General features: G+C 41.7%; 1 protein-coding gene across 1 annotated transcript; it reads left to right on the top strand.

Annotated features, from left to right (window-relative positions):
• Positions 1–898: 898 nt before the first annotated feature.
• SPP2 (secreted phosphoprotein 2) lies at positions 899–27,298 on the top strand. Its single transcript, XM_003813123.4, has 8 exons — positions 899–1,068; positions 1,168–1,292; positions 9,027–9,149; positions 10,560–10,673; positions 16,735–16,789; positions 17,426–17,476; positions 20,101–20,196; positions 27,009–27,298. The coding sequence occupies exons 1-7, from the start codon at positions 984–986 to the stop codon at positions 20,184–20,186; spliced, it is 639 nt and encodes a 212-aa protein (XP_003813171.3). The 5' UTR covers positions 899–983; the 3' UTR covers positions 20,187–20,196; positions 27,009–27,298.

Consider the following 27,298-nt stretch of genomic DNA (forward strand, 5'->3'; position numbering starts at 1 on the left):
CTGAAGGTTCTGCACATGTACCCCAGAACTTAAAGTATATATTTAAAAAATCTCTCTTTTTCTTTCCCTCTATATTTTGGTTCTCCTTTCTGGAGAACCCTGACTAAGAACACACCTGACATCTAACCATTTATGCCCATTTTATAGATGAGAAAATTGAGGTTCAGAGGTGTTGAATGCCATGCCCAAGGGGATACACCTGGTACATGGTAGAGCCAAGATCCCAGTCCAGGTCTTTCTGAGACAAAACACAGCTTCTTATGCATGAAATCCACAAATAAGAACACAATGACCTACATACAACACAAACTGTACTTCCAATTAAGTAGTTCTCCTTTTTAATCATTCAAAAACTACCTTGGGATCTTACGGTGCATGGGAATCATAATATGTAAATACCTTATTATCCAGGTGATGTGCAAAAGTGTCCAGTAGCACAGAAGATTGGTTAATAGGATGGTGTGTCCCAGCTTTTTACTGCACTTGTACTTGCTTCGAATATTTAGGACCCCTATATAAAATTATCTTCTCCAAAGTCATAATTTCCAAGAAGATCTTATACCCACACTATTTTCATTAAGTAGTCAACTGCAAGATCTTTAGAACCATGAGGGGATCTCAATACACAACAATTTAAGATTAACCATTTTGTTGAATGTAAGATTATATCCCCTCCCCCAAAAGAATGAAATTAAAATAGAGAAAAATAAACAGCACACGTGGAATCCTGAGCCTCTTGATGCCTTTTGCCTTGGGCTAAAGTTCTCTTGTGAGTTGTAAACTTCAAAAGTGTCCTCAAACTGGAACCTTTCCATAGGAAAAGTCAGCAGAAAATATTGACCCCAGGATCAATTGTTTCTGTTTAAGTTACAGATTGCTGCAGTCAAAATAAGCAGCCAGTGTTTGATAAAGACAGCTCCTCTTAGGAAGAATTGTCATCCCCAAACACATAGAGAGACACTCTCTGTCTCTCGATTACAATCATGATTTCCAGAATGGAGAAGATGACGATGATGATGAAGATATTGATTATGTTTGCTCTTGGAATGAACTACTGGTCTTGCTCAGGTAAGGTATTCACCAACCTGGCCACCTGCTCTGGATCATGCAGAGCCATGCTGGCGCCTGTGTCTTGTCTCACTGTGCCCCATGTGCTTGCGTGTCCAGGTTTCCCAGTGTACGACTACGATCCATCCTCCTTAAGGGATGCCCTCAGTGCCTCTGTGGCAAAAGTGAATTCCCAGTCACTGAGTCCGTATCTGTTTCGGGCATTCAGAAGCTCATTAAAAAGAGTAAGTGCAAAATGAAATCTTCTCTACTCCTCCTTCCAATGCTGTCTGCCTTTTGTCAGTTCATTGGATATACTTTTAAGAAATTTTCTCCAGTTTAAAAATGATAGTAGCTAGTCATCTCTTTCATACTGTCTCTTTTCTTTGACAGAGAAAGGATTTAATTACAATTTTTTGTCATGAGGCTATCCAAACCACTTTTGATGACTGATTCTTCTGCTGTATTCTCCTCTCTAACCTTGTCTTCTGGTTCCCTGCAGCCTGCTTTTGTACTTGAAGTCCTCGTGATTCTTTCTGAGGTGTTTTATTAAGAACTTCTCATTTATTGGAAATGAGCCTCCTTTCAAATTCAGCAGTTCTGCTCCTAATACTTAGTGGAAATAATCTGGCTTTTGAGCCAAAGAAATTCACCTTTCCTTGTCAATTTGGTAATAGTCTGTTTCCTCTTAGCTTTGGGAGCTAAAGAAAGAGTAATCACTTGGGCTTCCAATGACTAAGTCTGTGATATGCAAGGAAAGAAATGTAAAAATATCCTTCAAAGGAAATGAGAAACATAAGCAGCAAGTCATCTCCCTTCTTCCTGTTCCCCAGGTAATTTCACTGCCTTATTATCATCTGCATGGGGCTCATTTGGAGGGAGGGATGAACATATTTTCAAGCAAATTTAGGTTAAGGTGGGAGGTAGAGAGGGTCTATAAAGTTGCACATCTTAGGAATGAAGGCTCTGTATAGCCAGGCAGCATGGGAATGAGAATGAAGACATGGCTGAAGGTCCAGGCAGCAGAGGCCAGATGGGCATTGCTTTCTCTCTGTCTGCCTGCTGCCTTCTCCCATCCCTCCTGGACTGACTCTTAGCTTGTTCCTTCTGCTACTCTGTAGAGCGCATGGCTCATGATTTCCTAGTTCTAGTCTCCAAATACAACATATTCAGCGTGATCTTCTTCAGAACCTGGCTCCTAGTTTCTCTTTTCCAAATTTCAAGGGAAATGAACCAAAAGGACCCAGTTTTCTTTTCTAGTTTTATTATAGTTCATGAAGACTATGGGCTATGCTTTTTTTAGGTGCCGTTCCAGAATCATGGCCAGAGTGGAGTCACTTGCTCTGGATGTTGTGGTGTGGAGGCACTGGTCAGCTGCCACACCAAAGGTTGAGCTGCTCCTGGATCAGAATACAGAACCCCCTTTCCTTGCTTGTATTGTATTTCAAATGCCAGTTTCCATTGGCATTTAATGAAATCCACTTGTGGTGGTGTGGAATCGGGGTCTTTTTGCCAACCTTGCAGATGAACAGTTTAAATTTACTTTCGATTTAGCTATTGCTCACTACAGAAGAAAGTTAGCAGTTTATTAGATGAATAAGAGCATGAGGATAGATCCCAAGAGAACCAATTACTGACACCGTGGAAATCTGGCCTGTGGAGATGAGCTATTGTGAGGCACAGCCACCAGAGCGTGTTCTGGCTCATGCGCCATCTTGGTATAGTCACCCAGACTTGAGCCCAGACGCACATGCACCTAAAAATAGATACAATAATATGCGATGTGTGTGACTCTTGATGAGCACATGAAAAATGTTGCCTCTCCACCTCAAGTACACTGCTCCTTTACCTGGAGGTCTGCCTATTCTTGCCTCTCCCTGCCTTTTCTGATTATTCAAATTCATTGGTCAAGCTACAGTCACCGTGCCCTCTTGTTGAGAACTCTATTTCTTCTCCCACTGGAAGGGAGATTCTCTTCCTTTGATCTCTCCTGGTGATATTTTTTCCTATTGGGAGTGTTTCATATTTTGATTTATGTTGTGTGTATTAACCACGTCTTCTATAAACACCCTATAGACGGCTCCAAATATACCAATTCTCTCTACCCTAGCAGACATGAGGGATACACTAAAAGGCAAAGCCCTCAGGAGAGAGTTGAGTGAATAGATCACTAGCACTGGGGTTACAAACAATTCACGAAAGAGGAAATACAAAAGACTAAGAAAGATTTGGAAAGCTATTCAACCTCCCTAATAGAAGAAAAGTGCAGAATTAAAATAGCAATGTGAAAAAGAAGAATAACAAGGTAAAAGAATAACGGTGAAAAAAACATCACAACTGCCACTCGAGAGTTTGTAATTTTGTAAAATTGTATTTGAAAAGCAAGTTGGAAATATGTGTTAAACATATTTACTAGCATGTTAAATGTTAAATTAATAAATATTTAAAACTTTCAATTGCATAGTTTCACTTCTAAGAATATGTTCAAAGCAAATAAGTGGTTTATTCATGAGTATTTGGGGGTACAGTTCAATGGTTGTAGGGAGAAGTGTCGGGCCCTTCCGCTTTGCCCTCAGGTTTGCTTACCAAGCGCAGTGATTCTCTACTCAGACTGCACATCATCATTGCACGGGAGCTTTAAATATTTCTGATGTCCAGGAGGGATGGTCGACTCCTTAAATCCCAGTCTCTGAGGGCGGGACTCATATTCTTAAATGTTCTCCTGCTCATTCTAATGTGCGGTCTGGGTGAAGAACCACTGGGTATTACCAACAGACCTAGATCAAATATTCTTGTAATTGATTTCAAGTTACTCACCTCCTGGGCTCCAAATTTGAGAAAGGAGGAGAAAGGAAAAATCCACATGACTTTAGCACTGATGGTTTTCTTGCTCCAACCTTGACATTAGGCTCACTTGGACTGTTCCCTCAGTGGACACAAGCAGAGAAAGGAAAGGTGGGCACTGGCCCTATGCTGGGGAGGGGGAAGCAAAGAGGACAAGTAGGGCTGTGGTTTCATAGGGAGCAGTTTCTACCAGGGAAAGAGAGGGAAAGGAGATGGGGAGGGAGGGGAAGGGGAAGAAAGGGGAAGAGGAAGAGGACACAGTTAAATAAATCAAATTCATTTCCAATAGTGGAGAGTACCATAAAGGAGGGTAAGCAGGTTGACATGATAGGCCTTGCCTGGGGCAGCAGTCAGATGGGGCAACAGTGTCCTCTGATGCTGCATCTTTGAGCTAAGACTCACTCCAATGACAAGAAGTTCCCACTGTGGAAAGATGTTTTGAGGAATATTGGGGTGAGCTGGCAGAGTCAGTGGGAGGGCCCTGAAGGATGAAAGACCTTGAGAGGGAGGCTGGCTAGAGCCAAGTGAGCCTGGGAGAGAAAGGTGGGAGTGGAGAGCGGTCAGAGAGGTGGGCATGAGTGGGACATGCCTAGGTCATGATTTTGAGGAGTTTGAGGTCTGTTTTAAGGGCAATGGGTAGCCCCTAGGGACATTTGCATTTGCAAAACATCTCTGCTTAACTTGGGCCACCGTAACAAAGTACCACGAACACATAACAAACCATGGTCTAGGTGGTGCATAAAAAACACCAATTTATTTCTCAGAATTCAGGAGGCTGAGGTCCGGGATGAGGGTGCCAGCATGGTCTGGTTCTGGTGAGGACCCTCTTCTGGGCTGCAGACTGCTGATTTCCTGCTGTATCCTCACATGGCAGAAAGAGAGCTAGCTGACTCTCCAGCCTCTTCTTATAAGGATGCTAATCCCACTTATAAGGGCTCTACCTTGAAGACCTAATAACCTTCCAAAGGCCCAACCTCCAAATATCACATCAGGGATTAGAGTTTCACTATACGGTTTGGGGCGGGGGGACAAACAGTCCATTGCAATCTCTCTAGCTGCTGTGTGGAGTGGGGTGTGAGGGGAGAAACTGAGCATGGTGAGATGCTGGTGTGGGGTCTCAAGTCAGGGCAGGGAGGATGCGGGGAGCAGATAGATTTGAGGTACATTTGGAGGCAAAGCCATGCAGTTTTGGGATCCTTGAGGTCTCCATGCCTTTTTTGTGTGTCCATTTTACCTTCCAACCTCTTTGCATTTTTTGGTTTTTGGCTTTCTAAATTATTATCAGCTAGCCATTTCTGATCTTTACTTTTTGTCCATTAATAAGGGATTCATTTGAAAAACCTAAGTGACCATTGATACCCTATTAGTGAGGGTTCTCCAGAGAAACAGAACCAATATGACATGCATACATATATAAATGGATGCATATGAATATATGAGAGAGAGAGAGAGAGACATTGAGAGAGACAGAGATTTATTATAAGGAATTGCCTCATGCAATTTCAAAGACTGGCAAGCCCAAAAGGAAAAAAGAAAATCTGATGAGGTAGGCCAGCAGGCTGGAGATTCAGGGATAACTTATAGTTTAAATCCAAAGGCAGTCTGCTGGCAGAATTCCTTTCTGATGGAAAGATTTCTGTCTTTATTCTATTAAGGCCTTCAACTGATTCGATGAGGCCCACCCACATAATGGAGGGTCATCTGCTTTACTTGAAGTCCACTGATTTAAATATTAATCCCATTCAAAGAATAGCTTCACAGAAACATTCAGAAAAATGTTGACCAAATATCTGGGCACCATGGTTCAGTCAAGTTGACACTATAAAATTAACCATTACAATTGTCAAATGGAATTGCTATGGGTCTTTTATTTTTATATATTTGTATTTCTTTTAAAAATAAAAACCAAAATGTAATCATTACAAAAAGTCAAAAAATACAAGAAAGGGAAAATGAAAAATAACATTCATTATCCATTTATCTGAGAAACACTCACTATAAACCCATGAGAGGATATCCTTTTGGAGTGTTTTTATTCATATGAAGGTATACAATGTATTTTTAAATAAAAATAGGACCATACTGTAATACTGATTGTAAATTCTCATAATTTGTTTCAGCAATAATGCTGGGTTTTTAATTTTCTCCAGTTGACTTCTTTTTTTTTGGAAATGAATTATTTTATTTTATGAGTATCTTGGTAAGTTTTTTTTATTATAGTTTAAGTTTTAGGGTACATGTGCACAACGTGCAGGTTTGTTACATATATATACATGTGCTATGTTGGTGTGCTGCACCCATTAACTCATCATTTAACATTAGGTATATCTCCTAATGCTATCCCTCCCCGCTTCCCAGTTGACAAATGGGATCTAATTAAACTAAAGAGCTTCTGCGCGGCAAAATAAACTACCATCAGAGTGAACAGGCAACCTACAGAATGGGAGAAAATTTTTGCAATCTACTCATCTGACAAAGGGCTAATATCCAGAATCTACAATGAACTCAAACAAATTTACAAGAAAAAAAACAAACAACCCCATCAACAAGTGGGCGAAGGATATGAACAGACACTTCTCAAAAGAAGACATTTATGAAGCCAAAAGACACATGAAAAAATGCTCATCATCACTGACCATCAGAGAAATGCAAATCAAAACCACAATGAGTTGACTTCTTATTGTTCAGCATTTAGGCTGTCCCACATTTCTTGAATTACACAGAATAAAAATTTACTGGCAGAAAGTGAGTTCAAATGAAACAGCAAAATTGTTAGATGTTTCTCCCTATTCTTGAAAGTCCCCTTCAAGATGCAAAAGAGGTTGCAAAGTTATCTCATAGCTCAATAAAATGATCTGTACCCTCAAAACACCCACATTTTCATCTTTTCAGCTAAGCTTTTCTGTTGCCAGTTGCTTCCATCAAATTGCTTTTAGGTGAATTGCTGAAGCTCACCCTGCAGTGGAGGGCCCCAAACAATGGACTTCAGCTGATGGGAGAGGCTTTTACTTTTTAATTTTTTAATGAGACACCGATTTAACATTCAATATATTAAAATTATAAATATATGAGGTAGTAATTAATGGTGAGGTTGAGTTTTTATTTCTACTTACTTTCAGAAAATTCTACTTTTATCAGCACTCATTATGTGTCCTATGTTAGGAGACATAAAGATCCCCGTCCTAAGCTTGGAGTTTTGCCACTTTTTTTCCAAAACAAAATGTTCTGCATGTACCTATTATTCCCTACTTGTAAGTAGTTCTCGCTCTCACAGAAAGAGCGCTGCCTCCATCTCTCTCCTCCCTGGGCAGTACGTTCAATGTGTTGCTGACTTCAATTTGCTGCAAGGTGGGTTCAGAAACTAAGAGGCAAGAAGTGACTTGGATCCTGGGGGTGTTGTCAGGTACTGGACCGTGGCAGGCTCCCCGCTGGCTTCCTGCTGCCCCCTTGTTCCTGCCCCAATCTGTTTACCTTGCAGCAGCCACGGTGATTCACGTGCTGCTCTTAAAACTCTGTGATAGCATCTCGCTGCAGTGAGAATTAAATCTAAACACCTTCCCGTGGGCTCCAAGACCATACCTGACACGCTCCATCTCTCCAAAGTCACAGTGTATGGTTCCTGCCTTGGTCAGGTTGCTCCAGCCACAAGAGTAGGAGTTGTCCCTGCCCCAGGGCATTGGCTCTGCTTTCTATTCACAGGATGAGCTTCTTCCCATCCTTCAAGGCTCAGTTTAAATTTGCCTTCCTTGGGAGGATTTTTCTGGCATTTTCTCTAAAACAGCTGCTTCCTTCCCTCACCCCCATTGCTATGTTGTTGTTTTTCTTGATAGCCCCATAACTATCCGGGATGATCTTGTATAGTTTTCTTTGATATGTCCACTGTGTGGCACCTCCTCTGGAATTTAAGCCACAGGGCATCTTCCCTGCTCTGCCTCTGGTGCTGAACACACAGTGAGTACTCAAGAAGTCACAGGAATTTGTGACATCAGAACTCCCCAGATTTGTCATGGAGTTTAGATTATTTTCCTTTGTGGAAAGGAGAATAAAATCATTTAAACTCGTTCACATATGAGAACTGCTCAAGCAGGAAGCTAGGGCTGGAGAATAGTCTGTACTGCAGAGAGCACTCGTTGCTCAATTATTTATTTCTGGAATTATTAAAAAATTATGGAGCAGTCTTTTAGGAAAATGACACTTAGAAATATGTACAGTTGATTCTTCTTACTTGTAGTAGTTATGTTGTATAAAATCACCACGAACACTGAATTAGCAAACACAGAATCATTGCTCCTAGGGGAAATAGAAGGTTTGGTTCCTGTGAGCCTTGGGTCACAACATTTTCATCAACCCATCAATACTAACCTTGTTTTTGTGAGTTCCTGCTTAAAGATGCTTAAATTAATATATATTGTTGATTCATTAACATTGAACTCATGACCAACAGCACTGTGACTCCTGCCTGAACAAAGCTTACCTTACTCACATATTTTCCATGTCAGCTGCATCACAGCCTTGTGCTTTGGAACACTAGTGGGTTCTTCCACACCAGGCTTGGGGGCCATCATAAACATAAAGCTACTAACAAAAAGCACAAAAATGCAAAAAAAGCCATGAAATAGACCATAAAAAGCACACTTGTTTTCAATATGAGAGTTGAAACAAGAAGGAAGAATGTCTCCTTGTTCGGCTTCTGTTGGTAACATGCACGTTGGATGACTCAAGATTTTTGTCGTTCTGCATTTGTCCCTAGATGATTGCCAAAGTAAGTGCTACTAGTATTGATTTTGGGGTTACAAATAAATTTTAGTGAGTAGGCGAGTTTGCCAATATGGAATCCACAAATAGTGAGGATCAATTGTCACTGTAAAGTGTTAGAAGCAATACTGGCCTTGGAGTTAGAACACCTACATTCTGGTTTCATTTTCGTCACTAAACTATTGTACGACTTTGTTAAGTCACTTTTCCTCTCTGGTCTGCAGAAGAAAGGCATGGAACTAGGTGATTGCTAAGATAATTTATTGCTTTCATGGTGGACAATTCTGTAATTTTTTTCTTATGGGGTAGAAACAATGGTTTATAACATCATAAACTTCAGAAATGCATTGATCACACTCTGAAACTTTATTTTTGTGAAGGTTGAGGTCCTAGATGAGAACAACTTGGTCATGAATTTAGAGTTCAGCATCCGGGAGACTACATGCAGGAAGGATTCTGGAGAAGATCCCACTACATGTGCCTTCCAGAGGGACTACTATGTGGTAAGTGGGAGGAGACCCATCCCAGAAATGAACAAAAGGAAGAGCCTCACTTCTTCCATGACCTGGAGTCACACAAAGAACTTGGTCGCTGCCTGGCTAGCATCTGGCCACACTGCTAACATGTGGACATTGTGTCCCCTGGTGGGGGAAGTGTTACTCCATGGCTGAACATTGAGCTGTGGAGTCTGAGATCCTGAGTGATCCTGACAAATTACTTTATCCCTGGTGCCTCAGTTTCCTGCTTTTTAACATGAGGATGAATTTGTATCAGGTAAAGTGAATACAACACCAGAGACAAATCCCAGACACACTTAAAATTCTCTTACAAAGGATTATGAAACACTGACTCTTCCTGGCACATGTCACGTTCTTTTACCATTGACTGTTGAATGACATCTGTCTTCCCCACTAGTTCAGGCTCAGTGAGATCAGGAACATGGCATGTTCTTTTTCGTGTCTCTCATGACCAGAACATGTACAGCACTGTTCCGTGGTAAGCAGGACCATGAAAACCTAACCCCAAAGGCCAAGGGAGCTGAGAGGCTGAAGAAAGAGGCTCCCAAATCCAGTTTCTCAGAAAAACAAACAAACAAACAAACAAACAAAAAACACTTCATAGGGACTTACAAACAGAATGCATGTCTTGGGTGGAGGTGAGACAGTGGATCCCTGTGCCATTACCTCCCAGATCCAGGGCTTACATATTGTAGGGAATTTGACCCAAGGCCAGGATTTATGGTATGCACATGAAAGTGGAAATCTTAGAGGGATTCCCAGAAACGGGTTAATCAGAAGTCATCATGGCAGATTGGCATCCAAGGTGGAATAGCTTTAGTCTCCACAGACACTTAGTCAACACCCATGGGCAATAATCCCATCTGAACAGGGCAACGCCAGCAGTCCAAAATTTGCTTTCCAAAGTGTTTGCATTCTGAGGTTCAAGCTCGTGGGTTTTGTTACTTAAAAGAGGATTGTTTGATGTGTTATTTGTTTCATGAAACTACTCACTGTGACTCTGTTTTACAAAGGACTCACACCAAAGTGTCACAAGCTTCTATTTCTAATGAAATCTGAGGGCAAAGAAGAAGAGAGTGAAGTCCTGTGGGGTTCTTCGTCATTTCTTTTTGTCCGAATGAAAATTGACTCAGGGCAGCCCAGTTAGCACTCATGGGGGAAATGTTTGCTTTTCCTAGAGACTTGTAATGGGTCAAACAGCAAAGAGATGTTTAAATATTCCATTTGTTTTTGCTTCGGTCTTGAGGAATTTTCATTTTGAAAAAATAAAATGCCTCTGTGAAGTTTTTCTTTGTCATTTCATCAAACCTGACATTTATTTCCTGATTTACTCAGTGGAGGCTATCCCTTTCCACAAGCAGCTGAAGAGAGAACTCACCCCTTTGTCTTTTCCAGTCCACAGCTGTTTGCAGAAGCACCGTGAAGGTATCTGCCCAGCAGGTGCAGGGCGTGCATGCTCGCTGCAGCTGGTCTTCCTCCACGTCTGAGTCTTACAGCAGCAGCGAAGAGGTATGACTGGGGCCTTGTCTCCTCCCAGACCGCACCTCTTAGGGTCTGTGTGGGTTTGTGAAAAACAGAGTGGTTTGCTGGGTAGCTGGATCATCACCTGGGCTTGGGGATGCCGAACTCTGCTGACACAGTGGGATTCTCTCTTGGACACCTACAGCCTCATTGTCCACATCCCCTACTTCTCCCAGCTTATTCTTTCACTCTTGTACGTCTTCTCTCTTTCTCTCTCTCTCACACACACACACATGCACACACACATGCACACACACACATGCACACACACACATGCACACACGCACACATACACACGCACACACACTTGATTTCCCTGGGATTGGGAAATGGCCTTCAAGTAAAATTAGCAAACCTTTAAAGTTTCAGATCTAAGTATGTGGCTTGCTGGCACTGTGGTTTAGTGCAATCAAGAAGGACATTTTTGTTGGACCAGTGTTCAAAACTATTTCTCAGCTCTGTAGTCCAGGTCAGGATACTTGACTTTCATTTAACCCTCATGATCCACGGCTTCTTCATCTGTTAAATGCTAGCAGTCATAAAGACCACCTTATACGTTGTTGAGAAAATCCGGTAAGCTGATGGACATGAAGGATCTGGCTTGGCACTGGGATACTCAATGGATGGCAGGACCCTTATTTTTCCTCAATTGCATTGAAAGTTTGATTTGCAATAATACTGTAATATTAATAATATATACATTTTTTCCTTGAAATTATATTATATAAGTGTCCAATTATTGGCTGCTCTCCTTACTAGACTGTATGTCTCATGAGGGCAGGGAATGTTTGTTTTTGTCAGTCTAGGACAATGTGTGATGCATCACAATGTTTGACACAGCTCACTAAATACTTGTTGTATAAATGCAAGAAAACTGGGGAAGAAATGGACAAGAATATGATAAGAAGAGGCCATCTCTTCACTTTAAACTACGGATAAAAACATGACATATTATTTGTTCATGTGTAATAGGATAATATTATTGACAGATATTTTTAAATATTTCCAACATTATATGGATGATTCTGTCTAACATAATCTTTCTTTCCTTTTTATATTTTTGTTCAGTTTTTCAAGATTTAACTCTGTAGTGAAAATTACATTAAAATATTATAAAATTTCTACTTTAAGAATTACACATAAAAGTTAATTTTCCCATATAATTAATATACTCCTGCCTTAACTATTTCTTCTGGAGGTACATTTTAGAATTAGAAAGTAATGAAACTAATGACTGAGACACTCCTATTGCAGAGGATGGCCTTATTGGTACAAAAAGAACTTCACACAGTTTATTAGGACTTTCTCCACAAAAAGTTCAGTTGAGCACAGCCTTATTGATTGATCCCGTCACACTGGCAACTTTTGAAGGTCAACTCCCAGGTGACCTCTGAACTCATCCTGGAGCCATAGTGGAAGAATCTTCTTTTCTCAGTGCTGGGGCAAGTACCATGGGCCTCCTTTCTTAGACCCTATTGAAATATTTAGGAAGTCAAATACATTCTGCTGTAACACACTCATACACTGTGGCTCAGCTAACCAGAAATGACAAGGACCAAGCTTATCACTTCAGAAGTCTTTTGTTAATCTTGATTTGTGGTTCATATGAGAAAAAAGACAGTGGGGAGGAAGACGAGCACAGTGCTAGCCTTTGTGGAGTTTATAGACACGGCTTGGGGAAAGGTGCCCACTAAGCAGGAATTACCCTGACTATCAGGCAGGCACTGGGGGCCACATAGTGAGAGGAATGCATGTCACCTGGGGAGCAGACAGCTTCCCCCAGGAACTGACCTTCCAGCCAAGAACTGGAAGGCGGGTAGAAGTCAGAACAAACAGGGCAGAGTGTGGAGGGGGAAGGGTATTTCAAGCATAGGGGAAATCAGGTGGGGTACCCTGAATTGCCAGGAAAGCTGGTGGGTTGAAATGGACAGAACTCCATTACAACAGGAATGAGAAAAACATGGGGAGAGAGGCACAAGGTGGAGCTGGAGGAACATTAGCAGTCAAGATGGACTTTGAGGGTCTTGTCGAGGTTGCCTGGCTCTATCCTAAAGACAAAGGGGCTATGAAAGAGTTTTAAGTGTGTGTGTGTTGGGAGCAGAGGAGGGTAACAGAATCAGATGACGAATAGATTGGAACTAGGTAAGAATAAATATGGAGTAAATATGAAATAAATAAGAGGTGAGAGAGAATGCTAACTGGGTCTAGGGCTTAGCAGTGAATGTTGAGAGAAATGGATTCTGGTTCATTTTATGACCTTTAACACCAAATGAATTTAGTAAATGGCCAGCTAAGTTAACGCCTCTTCCACCCTGATTTGGAAAGTGGGTTCTGGTTGTTTGCAAAGCCTACAAATCTGTTGCAGCTTTCTAATTGCATAGTGAAGACCACTCTCTTTTCTTCCAATTCCAAGTTTTCTAAGAAGACTCAGATATTAAGTTAGCCCTTGTAAAAAACTAGATCTTAAAATAAACTCCCTGGTTGCTTGTTCTTAGAGGTTAGGTGATCATAAACATTTTTGAGCAAATTTATTTTTAAAAATTCTCAAATTAAAAAATTCTACAATTCAAAAGAAAAGAAGAAAACAGATAGAGACTTAAGTAATTCCTGGAAACTCTGAAATGAATTTCTTGCATGAAACAGAGAAGAAATGAGAGAACAGCTGGTAATCATTTTCAGTGAAAAAAATGGCGATATTATAAATGTGAAAGACATTAGATTAGGATACATTTAGTCATAGAACAAATAAATTATTGTTGGAAGGAAGAAATAGAAGAAATAAAACTGAAAAAAACTCCCAGATTAATAAAAATAAAGATCACTTGAAAAACATATAGAGAATGTAGAAGAATTTCCAGAGTAAGAAATATAAGGTAAAGAAAAGTGGAAGCCATGGCAAATAAGCCCCAAAATCCAAATTATGACTAATAAAGACTTAGAGTAAGCCTGGTAAGGACATAATGAAAGCCCTGAATATAAAATATTCAGGACTTTCCATGACATAATTTTTAAAAGTATAGTAACAATAAAAAATTGAGAAAATAAATTTCTAAATTTGCAAATATTCTCCTATCGTTAACTAAACAGATAGGTGAATTATCGGTAGTTTTTATTATTTCTTTTTCAATCCCGAAATTGAAATGTGTAGAGGATAAAAGCTTTCCTTATGGTGCATAAGCACTCACTCAACCTCGTACTGGCGCAGGCCCCATCAGGAGTACGATGCTGAAATGGTACAATGTAGTACAGTTGCAGGTTGGAGCTCTCTTTCTCTTTCTTCAGTTTCTAATAAGTGAGCTTGACTTTAGACAAATCCTTCTGATTTGGAGCGGATAGGATGAAGTCAGCTAGGGTTTCTGACACGAGACCCAAAATAAGAGAGAGAAACTGAGGAAGAATGATGACAGGAATTCTGAGCTTAGGGGAGGGGTGACGGGCATTTAATTTGTTTACTGCCTTTCATTTCAAAAGATAGATATTCAACCAGAAGTAGTCTAAGCCAAAAAGAGGTAATTCCCTGGATCACATTCCCAGAAAGGAAGGAGAGAAGTTGGCTTCAGGGACAACTCGACTTAGAGTCCTTCAGTCCTGTATGTGCCACATTCTTCTCCTTCCCCTTCTCTCCTGGCCTCCCCTCCCCTCTGCCCATCCCTCTTCCTTCTCCCCCTCATTCCCTTTTCCCTCTCTCTCTTCCTCCCTTTCCTCTTCCCTCTCCCTCTCCTTCTCCTTTCTTCTCTGAGCCTCCTCCATCTTCTCCTCCTTCCTCTCTCTCTGTCTCTCTCTCTCTGTCACTGTGCCTCCTGCACTCCACGCCCACCCTTGCTGCAGAGAGGCTTTCCCCTTGCAGCAGGAAGTAAAGCCTCAAGCTACTCCAGGCTTATGTCCTCTGTACTTAGGAGGGAAAGGAGGCATTTCTCTCTGCTGCCAGTTAGAGAAACCTCTTGGCATTCCCTCTATTGGCCTGGCTTAGGTGTCCCCTGTTTTTGTTCTTTTATGCATATAACTTTATTATTAATTTATTTTAAATTTTATATATTTACTTGTGTACAATGTGATGTTTTGATACCCCCCTTTAAAAATACATTTTGGTGGAGATATAATTTACATACCATAGAATTCACCCTTTTAATATGTACAGTTCAGTGGTTTCTAGCATATTCACAACTGCCATTTAAATCCAGAACACTTTCATCACGCGGGAGAGAGACTCCAGTAACAGTCGTTCTCTATTCCTCATTCCTCCTAACACTTGGCAACCACTAATCTACTTTGTGTGTCTATGGATTTGTCCATTCTGATCATTTCATACAAATGGAATCATACAGCCTGTATTCTTTTGTGACTGACTTGTTTCACTTAGCATAATGTTCTGGAGGTTTATCCATGTTGGAGCATGCATCAACGCTTCATTCCTTTGTATTGTTCCGTTTTACAGAGCCACATTTGATTGATCCATTCATTCATTGATCGACATTTTGTTTATTTCTCCCTTTTTGCCTATCATAGATAATGATGCTAGAAGCATTCATGTGCAAGTTTTTGTGTACACATGTATTTAATTCTCTTGGAAACAGAATTCCTGGATCATATAGTAACTCTATGTTTAATGACCGTATAGTGACTTTATGTTTAACTTTTTGAGGAACTGCCACATTATTTCCATAGCAGCTGTACCATTTTACATTCCCACCAGTAATGTATGAGGATTTCAATTTCTATACATTTTTGTCAGTTCTTGTTGGTGCCTGTCTTTTTTATTTTAGCCATTCTAGTGAGTGTGACGTGGTATCTCATTGTAGTTTTTTTTGTTGTTGTTGACAGAGTCTCACTCTGTCACTCAGTCTGGAGTGCAGTGGCACAATCTCGGCTCACTATAACCTCTGTCTCCTGGGTTCAAGCAATTGTAGTGCCTCAGCCTCCCAAGAAGCTGGGACTACACGTGCGTGCCACCATGCATGGCTAATTTTTGTATTTTTAGTAGAGACGGGGTTTTGCCATGTTGGCCTGCCTGGTCTCCAACTCCTGGCCTCAGCTAGTCTGCCTGCCTTGCCTCCCAAAGTGCTGGGATTACAGGCATGAACCACTGTGCCTAGCTCTCATTGTGGTTTTAATTTACATTTTTCTAACGACTAATGATTGGCCATTATACATCTTCTTTGAAGAAATGTCTATTCAAATCCTTGCCTATGATTTAATTGCACTATTTGTCTTTTTATTTAGTTGTTTTGAAATATTTTCTCCCCCTCTATGGGTTGTCTTTTACTTTCTTGATGGTGCCCTTTGAAGAGCAAAATTAAATTTTGATGAACTCCAGTTTATCTATTTTTTGTTTTGTTGTTTCTGTAGTCTTACATTAGGTCTATGATCCATGTTGACTTGATTTTTGCATATGTTGTGAGGAAGGGGTTTGACTTCATTCTGTTGCATGTGCATATCTGGTAGTATCAGCACTATCTGTTGAAAAGAATGTTCTTTCTCTCTTAAATTGTCTTGGTATGTGTCCCTTCCCAGTCCAACTACTGTGATGGAGGCCAAGAAATTACCTGACTGTTCAGGACAGGGAGGACAGCCTACCAAGACTCTTGGTAGAAAGACTGCGAGCCAAGCAACCACTTTACTTTGTGATGATTGCATGGACTTTTAGTGGTTTCATGAAAACTTCTTGTGGACACCTTTTCCTACTGAACATATTACAGCGACTTTGTAGAGAGAAAACTCTAAAATTTGATCTAAACTTAGTCTGTGTGCAAGTCTGTGTAACAGGGTTTTGCTTTTCTGGAAGCCGGCAACGTTTGGGAGTACATTCTCAGTCTAGGGGAAAGATCTGTGGGTAATTTAAACTTCACGTAGTTTGCTCCTCCCCATGTGCTTTTTTAGACTTATATGTTCGATATATATAAAGTTATTTAATATAACGTATTGCCTATTTCATTAAAAATGGATTATATAACATATATCAGAGTCTTCCAGATGACATTTACATTTTTCAGTGTCTTTCCTTTTTCTTTCTTTCATGTGCTGACACATCCTGATGCCTGAATTTCTTTAGATGATTTTTGGGGACATGTTTCGATCTCATAAATGGAGAAACAATTATCTATTTGGTAAGTTAAGATCTGTTCTTTTTAACTTTTTTTCTTAAAATAACTCCATATTGCAACTCTTTGTTAGTGAGTCATTTAAAACTAGAAATACATATGTATGTAATCTTGCAACAATTACAGCCATAGAAAATTAACATTTTGTTTTGCTTTTGCTTATTTTTTATCACTAGGTAATAATGATACAACTATTCACTTAGCTATTCCTTTGTATTCACAACAGAGCTTTTCCATACATAATTCCATTTGATGGCCCCAACATCTCTGCCAAGTAAGCAGAGCCAGTGTTGGTTTTCCCCTTAAGAATATCTAGCTGGGAGGATCAGGAGTAAACAGTCTGAATTCTATCGTCTTTCAGCCATACAACTAGATCTGATCATCTCTTTGAATGTCTTAGTTCAGGGAGGAAGGGCTCTCCTTCTTTCTTTTCTTGTGTGGCTTTTAATACAAAGTGGGTTGGGTTAGTGTTCTATGATTTAGGAGGCATTTTTCCTATTAGTGCTGACGGCAATAAAACTCAATGGTGATCTCTCACTGCTTCTTTGCTTAAGAAGCATATTTGTGGCATTAACAGTAAAGTCATAGAACATTCTGGAGCAGTGAGAGGAGTCTTGTCTTATGATTATTACTGTGTTACAGGTCTCATTTCAGACGAGTCCATAAGTGAACAATTTTATGATCGGTCACTTGGTAAGTGATTTCTTTCCTGCTGTGCCACCAGACCCTTTTCTGATCAATCTGGACTCCTGAGAAATCCTATTTCATAGCTGTTTCCTGTTTCATAGGAGTTAAATCTCTGAAATACAAAATATTTTAAGTAAAAAAGGAAAAGAATAGTAATGTATAAACTTGCTTTGCAAATCATTAAAAAGGTAGCCTTGAGGCACTAACTGACTTAAAAGTTACCAAGAGGCCGGGCGCGGTGGCTCACGCCTGTAATCCCAGCACTTTGGGAGGCCGAGGCGGGCGGATCACGAAGTCAGGAGATCGAGACCATCCTGGCTAACACGGTGAAACCCCGTCTCTACTAAAAATACAAAAAATTAGCCGGGCGTAGTGGCGGGCGCCTGTAGTCCCAGCTACTCGGGAGGCTGAGGCAGGAGAATGGCGTGAACCCGGGAGGCAGAGCTTGCAGTGAGCCGAGATTGCGCCACTGCACTCCAACCTGGGCGACAGAGCCAGACTCCGTCTCAAAAAAAAAAAAAAAAAAGTTACCAAAAATCAAAATATCAAATCTGGCTCAGGAAATAAGCATTCACCATTTTTTTTTTCTGACACTCTCTGGAGCATTTAAAAAGTAGCATGAACTCTAATATAATCTCGTATTTTTAAACTAAAAAATTTAATTTTTATGGGTACATAGGAGGTATATACATTTATGGGGTACATGAGATATTTTGATACAGGCATACAATGTGTCTAATGATCTTCTTTTTGCCATACTCAACCAAATTTCTCACCAAATGGATGAAACAAAGTTATTTTGTCCCTCTCCTGTACAGATCAGTTTTCTCATTTGGTCCTCATGATAGCCCTGTCAACCACGTGTGTTACCTGCTTATATAGACGAATAAAGCAGTAAGAACTCATGGCATTAAATGGCATATGCAAATTGTCTACCCTGTACTAATTGCCTAACACAATTTTCTTCTTCAGTGTCACAAACATTCTGTGAGGTAGCACTATGTTCTTTCCCATTTTGTAGGTGAGCTAACTGAGGCTTAGTGAGTTCCTGTAATTTGCTTGTGGCTACATTGCCAATGTAGGATTTTAATCAGATTTGTCAGAATCTAAAACCTGTGCCTGTTTCATGCTGCCTCCCAGAAGAACTGCGAAATCCACCTGATGTTCAGCATTCCCCATTAAAATGAATAACAGAGATATTAACATTTCAATGAGCTCAAAGTCTGACCTTCATTAGGCAAACTCCAGTTTATTTGAAGTGCTAGAGCTTATAACCTGATGCTTGATTTTTTTTAATGCCTGTTTTATATCTCATCCAAGTTGTCACTTTGGGAGAATATACAGTTATTATGACAGCATGACCACTGCTGAAACGTTTTTATGAGCTTTTCTTTTAGAATTGTCTTCAGAATCCATGGCTTTTTTTTTTTTTTTAATCTCTGTACTGGTGGCAAACATTTGCCCTTGGATTTGATGTTGGGAATATTCAAAAGATATTTGGAGACAAATCTGATTAATCAGATTAATAATCAACTTGGGTGTGTTGGTTATCTATTGCTATATATCAAATTACCCCAAAATGTGGCAGCTTAAAACCACACACATTTATTATCTCACAGTTTCTGAGTGTCAAAGACCCAGGAGAAACTTAGCTGGGTGGTTCTGGCTCAGAGTCTATCAAAAGGTTTCAGATAAGACGTTGACTGGGCTGTGATCTCATCTGAAGCTTGACTGGGGTTGAAGGAGCCACTTCCAAGCCCACTCACATGTTGTTGGGAAGCCTCAGTTCTTTACAGGCTGTTGGACCAAGGGCTTCAGTTTCTCACCATATGACCTTTCCATAAGACTTCTGAATGTCCTCAAATCATGACAGCTGGATCCCCCCAGAGATGCTTATTTGAGAGAAAGAGAGAGAGAGAGAGAGAATGAGCAAGCAAGAGCACTGAAGGCAGAAGACACAGTCTTTTATAAACTAATCTTGGAAGTGATATATCATCACTTCTGCATAATCTATTATTAAATACACAGGCCAATCCTGCCCCAATGTGGGAAGGGACTGCCCAGGAGTGTGAATACCAGGAAGCCATCTTGGAAACTGATTATTGTATTGGACAAATGCCATTTGGGACTAAAAATATTATATGGCTATAAATTAATGTGACTTTATATATCTCAGAAGAAATTTCTAAGCCAAAATCTAAAAACACATTGGGCCTGGGGGAGCATCATTGACACAGAAGTGCGGCTGTCTTGGAGACTGCTTTGAACATGATGATTTAATTTAATTCAATAAATGTGTGTGACAAACACTGGGTAGATCCCTTGGAGGACTGAAAGATAAATGTGGCAGTTCCTGCCCTCCAGGGCATCCATGGTGGCTGAGACATCACATGTAGTAATACGGAGTGGGGAGAAATGAGCGCTAGACCAAGCTGAAACACAACACAGGGGAGAAGGAGAGGGAATGGAATAAGGAAGATGAAGTTATCGCACCCTCAGGTATTCTCATGGCAGATGGGTTCAGGTTATGCTTGTCACAATCCTTCTCATTAATTCGTAGTAACATTGTCCACACTGTCTCAGATCTTGATGTGACTGACAGAGCCTATGCTTCCCTTTTCTATCTTTAGGGATCATGAGAAGGGTATTGCCTCCTGGAAACAGAAGGTACCCAAACCACCGGCACAGAGCAAGAATAAATACTGACTTTGAGTAACGGCCTTGAGGTAAGAAAATGCAGGTGCACACAAGTGTATTTAGAAATAGAAGCTACGTGGAGTGAACGCCTTAAAACTGCTGACCTCCAAATATCTGCAATATGCTATTCAAATCCTTGCTTTTCGGCTTCTCTGACCTCCTTCCCAAGACTTCTCCTCAATTGCCTCTTCAATCTCATGCACCCTCAATCTTTTTCCCATAACATTTGTATCTCTTGCCACTGATGTGGTCAAGTCTGTCCATGTGAGGAGCAAACAAACAACAAGGGCACAGCCCGTTCTTTTGGCCCATCTCATCCATCTAAGCAACTGCCTTCCCTCCGTCCTTCCTTCCTTGCTAAACTTTTTGGCACAACTGCGGTCTCTGGTTGCTTCCTCAACCTCCTCACCTCACATCTATGAAATCTCATCTAGCTTCCTTTTCTGGATGTGTACTTTATTTATTATTTATTAATTTATCTTTCGAGAGGGAGTTTCGCTCTTGTTGCCCATGCTGGAATGCAATGGCATGATCTTGGCTCACTGCAACCTCTGCCTCCTGGGTTCAAGCGATTCTCCCACCTCAGCCTCTCTGGTAGCTGGGATTACAGGCTCCTGCCACCACGCTCAGCTAATATTTGTATTTTTAGTAGAGATAGCGTTTTACCATGTTAGCCAGGCTGGTTTCAAACTCCTGACCTCAGGTGATCTGCCTGCCTCAGCCTCCCAAAGTGCTAGGATTACAGGTGTGAGCCACCGCGCCTGGCCGATGTATGCTTTAAATACTGGTGAGCATTCGTATGATCTCCTTAGTTTAATTCTTTCCCTATGCTGTAGATTACTCTTTTATCTCTTCTTCTTGCTTGACTTTAACTATCAATGATGCATAATTATTTCCAAACACATGTCTCTTACCACACTCTAGGTCCGGATCCAGGCCTTTATAACTGCCTCTTGGGTGGTGTTGCCATTGTGTATCCTGGGTGTCCCTGAAACTCAACTAGCTTCCTGACAAGCTCCATTTCTTAATTGATGGCATTACCATCCACCTAATTTGCTCAAGCTAAAAATCTTGAGGGCATCACTGACTCCCCTTCATCCTTCATCTTCTTGGAACATACATTGGGGTCCAGTCTTATTCATTTCACCCCCACATTTCTCTGGCATTGCTCCATCACTTCACTACCATCACCAATGAACTATTGATTGTATTCTTGCATCAGGTTCTGATCCCATACTGTCTACCTTGCTTGCTGTCCTCAGGTTTATCGTGAAACATGGAGGAGACTCTGATCCTTGCCCCATATAAACTAATGCTTGCTTCACTTGTGGGACTGAGCAGAGGTGGGCAACAGCCAGACACTGGGCCAAGAGGAGGAACAGCCTATCTGCCCCAGTTCTATAGAAAGCTAGAGACAGAGTCCTGGTTTATCATACTGGCACTGAGCTTCATAGAGTTTCACATGTGTATAAATTCCCAGTTACTAGGGATGGGATTGGAGCAAATGTAGCTATCATGAAGGGCACACGTAAGAGGAATCTCAAGATGGAATTATAGATGTCGATTCCATGCATAGGTATTTTACATGTGCACATGTGCACACACAAGTTAATAATGAAGTTGGAGTGTTCACGGGCTTTACAGTCTGCATAACACTGCATGCTTTCAGGATAAAGTCCAAACTCCCAGTGTAGCTCACAATGGCTTTCATGAGCTGGGTCTGCCCACATCTCCAGCCTCACCTGGCCGCTCAGCTCCTGAGGCACTGAGGTACTTGCAGCTCCTCTGGCTGCTGCCTCTACTGGGACCAGCCACCTGACTAGTTCTGCCTCACCGTTCAGGTCCCAGCTCAGTTGTCACTTCCCTTTGGAGGTCTACGTTGACACCACAAACCACCACCACTGAATCAGAGATGATGTCCCTTTTTGGGCCTCTGTAGGTTCCTCATCACAGGGCACTGCCATTGGTTGTTTCTTGTCACCCATCTGACTACCGGACTCCCCAAGAGGAGGTCTCAAGGAACTTGAACTGCCACTGTCCCGCAGTGCCCTGCACACAGCCCAGCACACTCAATAAATAGCACTCAGTAAATATTTTTTAAGTGAATGAAATCTTTCACTTTGGGTTCCTGAAATCCTTTTACCAAAAACATCAGTTAAGCATGGTATAATTAATTTTTAACCATTGAAATTTGAAAGAAGTCAACTGACATTTTACTAAAATAGAAGGGAAATTCACCATTGAGCCCTTCTTGGATGAAAGACACAAATGGTAGGTTTTCTTTTTAATGTATGGCGCAACTCTAAATATAAAAACCAGCTCCATACTGAGATCAAGAATCTACTCATTATGAAGCAACAGATGCATCATATTCCTTTTTTATAAATGTAAATGATATCTTTTTTTTTTTCTTTACAGAACATCATGGGTTATGGGCAGGGAGAATAGAGTTCTCAATGGATTGGCTGTATTTTGTTTATTAGTAATATGATAACGTTGGATGTGTATACATATGTGTATTGCAATATAAATTCATCGTTTGATTTTTATGAAGGAATTGATCACTCAAACCATTTATTTTTAAAGACAGCTGCAGCCCTGACCTGAACATTGGATTTGACTGAAGTCCCAGTTATGTCTCTGCCCTCCCATGACCTTTAGCAGAGCAGGTTTCTACACTGTGCTGGGTTCCCTGAAATCACAGAATGAGGCTGGTAAGGCCGGCACAGTGGGTCTAGTGAGGAGGTCAATCCGATGGGATCTGGAATCCACGGGCCTGGTTCTGAGCCTGCTCTCCCATCTGTAATGGTGATTCAGTTCCTTAACCTCTCAGGGTGCAATTCCTTCAAGGGTTTATTATTACTTTTTGCTTTTTCTTGTCCATACTAGACCATAAGCTTCCTTTTTATTTTGAGACAGAGTGTTGCTGTGTTGCCCAGGCTGGAGTGCAGTGGCACAATCTCTGCTCACTGAAAACTCCGCCTCCCGGGTTCAAGCGATTCTCCTGCCTCAGCCTCCTGAGTAGCTGGGATTGCAGGTGCGCACCACCACGCCCAGCTAATTTTTGTATTTTTAGTAGAGATGGGGTTTCACCATGTTGGCCAGGCTAGTCTCAAACTCCTGACCTCAAGTGCTCCACCTGCCTTGGCCTCCCAAAGTGCTGGGATTACAGGCATGAGCCACCATGCCTGGCCGACCATAAACTTCTTGAGGATGCATTCTCCTTGTTAATTATTGCAGTTTTACAACATGTAAAAATATTATTAATGATATGTCTATAAAAAATTATTAAAAATATCTTTTGTCCATTTCATAAGGCTAAGAACAGTGTATAGAATACAATCAATCAGATTGGGAGGGAAGGATGAATGAGTGAATGACCAGAAACAAAATTACTCTTTTGAAATTGTGAGTGTCATTTTTCCACTGGGAAGCTCTTTGAAGGTAGAGACTTGGGCTATTTGTTATGAAATCCCCAGAGCCCTAAACACTGTTCTAGGACTCTTTCATGTTGCCAGAAAATGATTTAATATATGAGTAGATAGTGAAATGTAATATTTAAATAAAATACTCTGAATTTTTTTCTTATTTATTGCTCTAAGGTAGGAAATGTAGAAAATCAGGTCCCAACTCTCATGTTGAAAAAATCTCTTTGAGAATCTTAGACTTTCTTATCTTTGTAGCTGGAATAGTTCTGACTTTTCAATTATGTAGTGGCCAGAAGACCCTCAGCACCCAAACCATAGCTGCATGAGTGATGCATTTTTCTTTATGTCACAATCTTGATTATTAGTGTGAAGTTCCTAAACTATGCCCAAGAGCAGCAAAGGGGGCAGTTCTTATTGAGGCCTTTTGTCAATAAGGGCACAGTAAAAAGAATCATTCTCATGATTTTATCCATTTATTTAACAAATGTTCATTAAATGCCCCTCTATGCCTGGCCTCTGTGCCCATGAATATCACAGCTCTCAAGTATGCCTGGGCCTGTGTTTGGACCCATCTCATACATTCTCTTGCATAAACCTTGGAACAATCAAATGAAGTTTTATTCTCTCTGTTTCATTGAGGAGGAAGCAGAGGCATTTAGAGGCCCCTGCCCTCAGAGATAATGTTGGGATTGGAATTGAACTCTTGATGTCTGTCTGTTTCTAAAGCCTCTTCCCTTTTCCTCCCTGTTTTTCTCATATCTCTGTATTTAAAAAAATAGTATGAGAGGGCAAAACTTCAAGACTTATTTGTTTAAGAAGCATTTGTCATGCGTTGGGTGAAACTAGAAATGTAGTCACCAACTAGATGGCAAAGACTTTAATTGATAGGAAGTGTTAGCAACATATCTGCTTATCATCAACTATGTGGAAGGACCGGTCCCTAAAACCCGCACCACCACCGCCAGCTTTCTGAGTGATTTCCACTTTCAGGTGTCAGACTCATTCATGACAACTTCTTGTCATGGTCTCCCATGACAGCCCCCCTACTGAAGACAGCCAGATGCCCCACGGAAGACAGAAAAGATCCAACCGAGACTCCAGTGGCAGAGACATGGCTATGTGCAGTTGTATTCATTTACACTTACTCTGATTCACATTCACAGGACACTGTATTAATTGCTGCACCAAGTAGAGTTGGTTCTTATTATCTGAGGCAGCTATGGTCTATAAAGTTGCTTCAAACATTGAATTAGTGAATACTAAGCTATTGCTCATATAGGCAATGCAGGGTTAGAATTCTCTGAGCCTCTGTTCCCAACGTTTTCCTCAACTGATTAGTATATAACCTTGCTTTATGTGTGTTTCTGTTTAGATGCCGTATTTAATAGATACTGTTGACTCATTAACAATGAACTCTTGGCCAACAGCGCTATAACTCATGCCTGAATGAAGCTTCTCTAACACACACATTTTCTCTGTAAGGCACATCACAGCCTTTTTGCACTTAGAAACACTTGACAGCACTATACTTTGGGGCTATTTTAAACAGTGACATCATCAACAAAAAGCACAAAAATGCAAAAAAAAAAAAAAATGGGGCACTAAATAGACCGTGAAAAGGACACTTGTTGACAGCAGGAGAGCTAAGACATGGAGGCAGAGCGTTGCCTTGTTTGACCTCAGCTGGGAAGGTGTGGGTAGGTTGACTCCAAGTTTTTGCTGCTCCGTGCCTGTCTGAGAATGAATGAGAAAGAACCATGAGTACTGATTTTGGGGTTTCAAATAACTGTTAGTGAGCAGTGAGTAGGCGAATTCACAAATACAGCATCTGTGACTAATGAGGATTGACTGCTGAGTGGGTTCCTGGCCCCTCGTTTATCCCTAGCTTCTCATTACTCTCCGTTGATCTCTTCTCATCCTGTCTTTTTAAAAACACCATCTGCATTAGTTCCCCAGGGCCTCAGGCAGTCTCTCCTCCTGCACCCGTCACCACCCTGCTCTGTAGCCACTTCACTGCTGTCCTATCCCCATGTCCACCCCTTCTCCTCCTGGACCTCACGGCCACGTTGGATGTGGGTGACCACTCCTTCTTTCTTGAAACCCTCTGACCTCTGAGATTTGGTCCCCTCTCAGGCCAAGACTTCTTACTCTTCACAGACCGGCTTCTTCCTGCTGCCCCTGAAACCATGATGTTACCCAGGGTTCCGGCCTCAGCTCTCCTTCTGCTCATGGCCTTCCCTCTCCTGGGTGATGCCAAGCACCCCCAGGGCTTTGACACCCAGCTGTCTGGGGATTCTTCCCCCTCTCCTCCACACTGTCCCTCCAGCCTGGACTCCAATCAATGGCAGCCTGCCAGACACCTCCGTCTGGGTATTCCACACCACGTTCAAAATGCAATTCTTCCCTCGGAGACTCACTCTTCCCCCTGTCTCCAACTCATCTTCCAAGGTCCCCCAGGCCTGAAGCAGATGCATCTCAGACCTCCTCCCCACCTCACCCAGTTGGTCACCGAGGTCTGCTAATCCTTCCTCCGAAATATTTCACAGCTCTGTCCTCTTTGCGCTGTTGGCTCCAGTTCCAGCTGCACCTCTAGCCTGCTATGTTCAGCATTTTCCTGGTGGCTGTGTCTTGTTCCCCTCAAAGGCACCTGTGCACTGTCATCAGAGTCATCTTATAATGAGTCCGGGGCCTTGCTGTGCTGGAGGATGGGGATGAGCTCCCTCAGAGTGTGAGCCTCAACAGTCCTCGCCCACACACCCGGCAGTGTGTGCCCACTGTCCCCAGCCTTGCGTGCTGCTTCTGTCTCCTGAGTCACATGGGAGAGCCTCACACAGCTGACTGTTCTCCTGGGGTCCCAGTCTGGGTCTCACCTCCACTCTCAGGCCCCCTCTGCTGGGATACAGTATCCCCACCCCATCTTATCCTCCGAGTTCAGCTTACATGTCCTCTTCAGGAACCCTTTTCCTTGGGTTTCCTGCACATAGGCGTCTCTGGAACTGGCATTTACCAAGCTGTACTCTAACTACTTTCACCCACTTCACTAGGTTGTGGGAGATTTTTGAGGTAAAAACTATGCCTCATCTTTGTAACCCCCAGCAAATGCTCAGTGCATACATGTTTACTGAACAGATGAATTGATAAATGGATGAATGGCTGGATGGCGTATCCTGATCTCCAGCCCCACACCCGCACACGGTGGCAGCTGTGGCCACCCTACTCTTTTGCTTTTGCTTGGTTCCTTCCTTCCTTACCTCACACCACAAACACCTTCATAGACCTGCCTGGGGCCCAACACCTGGCTGCAGCCTCTGCTTGGGGTCTCTTTGATTCTTCCCTTTATGAGAGATTTGAGCTTCCTTTCTGGGGTTGTGTATCTGCTCCCCAGACCCAGTCACCTCTTCTTCCTCCTGCAGGTGTCCCTCGCCCTTTTGGTTTGTTCAAGGAGCTGCTGCTTTGCATAGCTGCTCTAGTGTCTGGTATCATCGGATCTGGTTTTGAATAATTCCCAGGAGTCCTGGGTCCCTGGCCTCCAAAGCTGGAATGTGAACGCATGCCACGGTGGTCTGAACCTCACGCTCCTTTTCTTTTAACAGCAAAATGCAATGGAAGGAAGAAAAGTTCCAACAAAGAATGATTTTGTGAATTCTGTGATTTTTCTTCTGATCAGTTTCAATCTGTAATAAATGCCTTATTTTTCCTGTAA

The sequence above is a fragment of the Pan paniscus genome, chromosome 13, assembly GCF_029289425.2.
Source record: "Pan paniscus chromosome 13, NHGRI_mPanPan1-v2.0_pri, whole genome shotgun sequence".
Taxonomy (NCBI): Eukaryota; Metazoa; Chordata; class Mammalia; order Primates; family Hominidae; genus Pan; species Pan paniscus.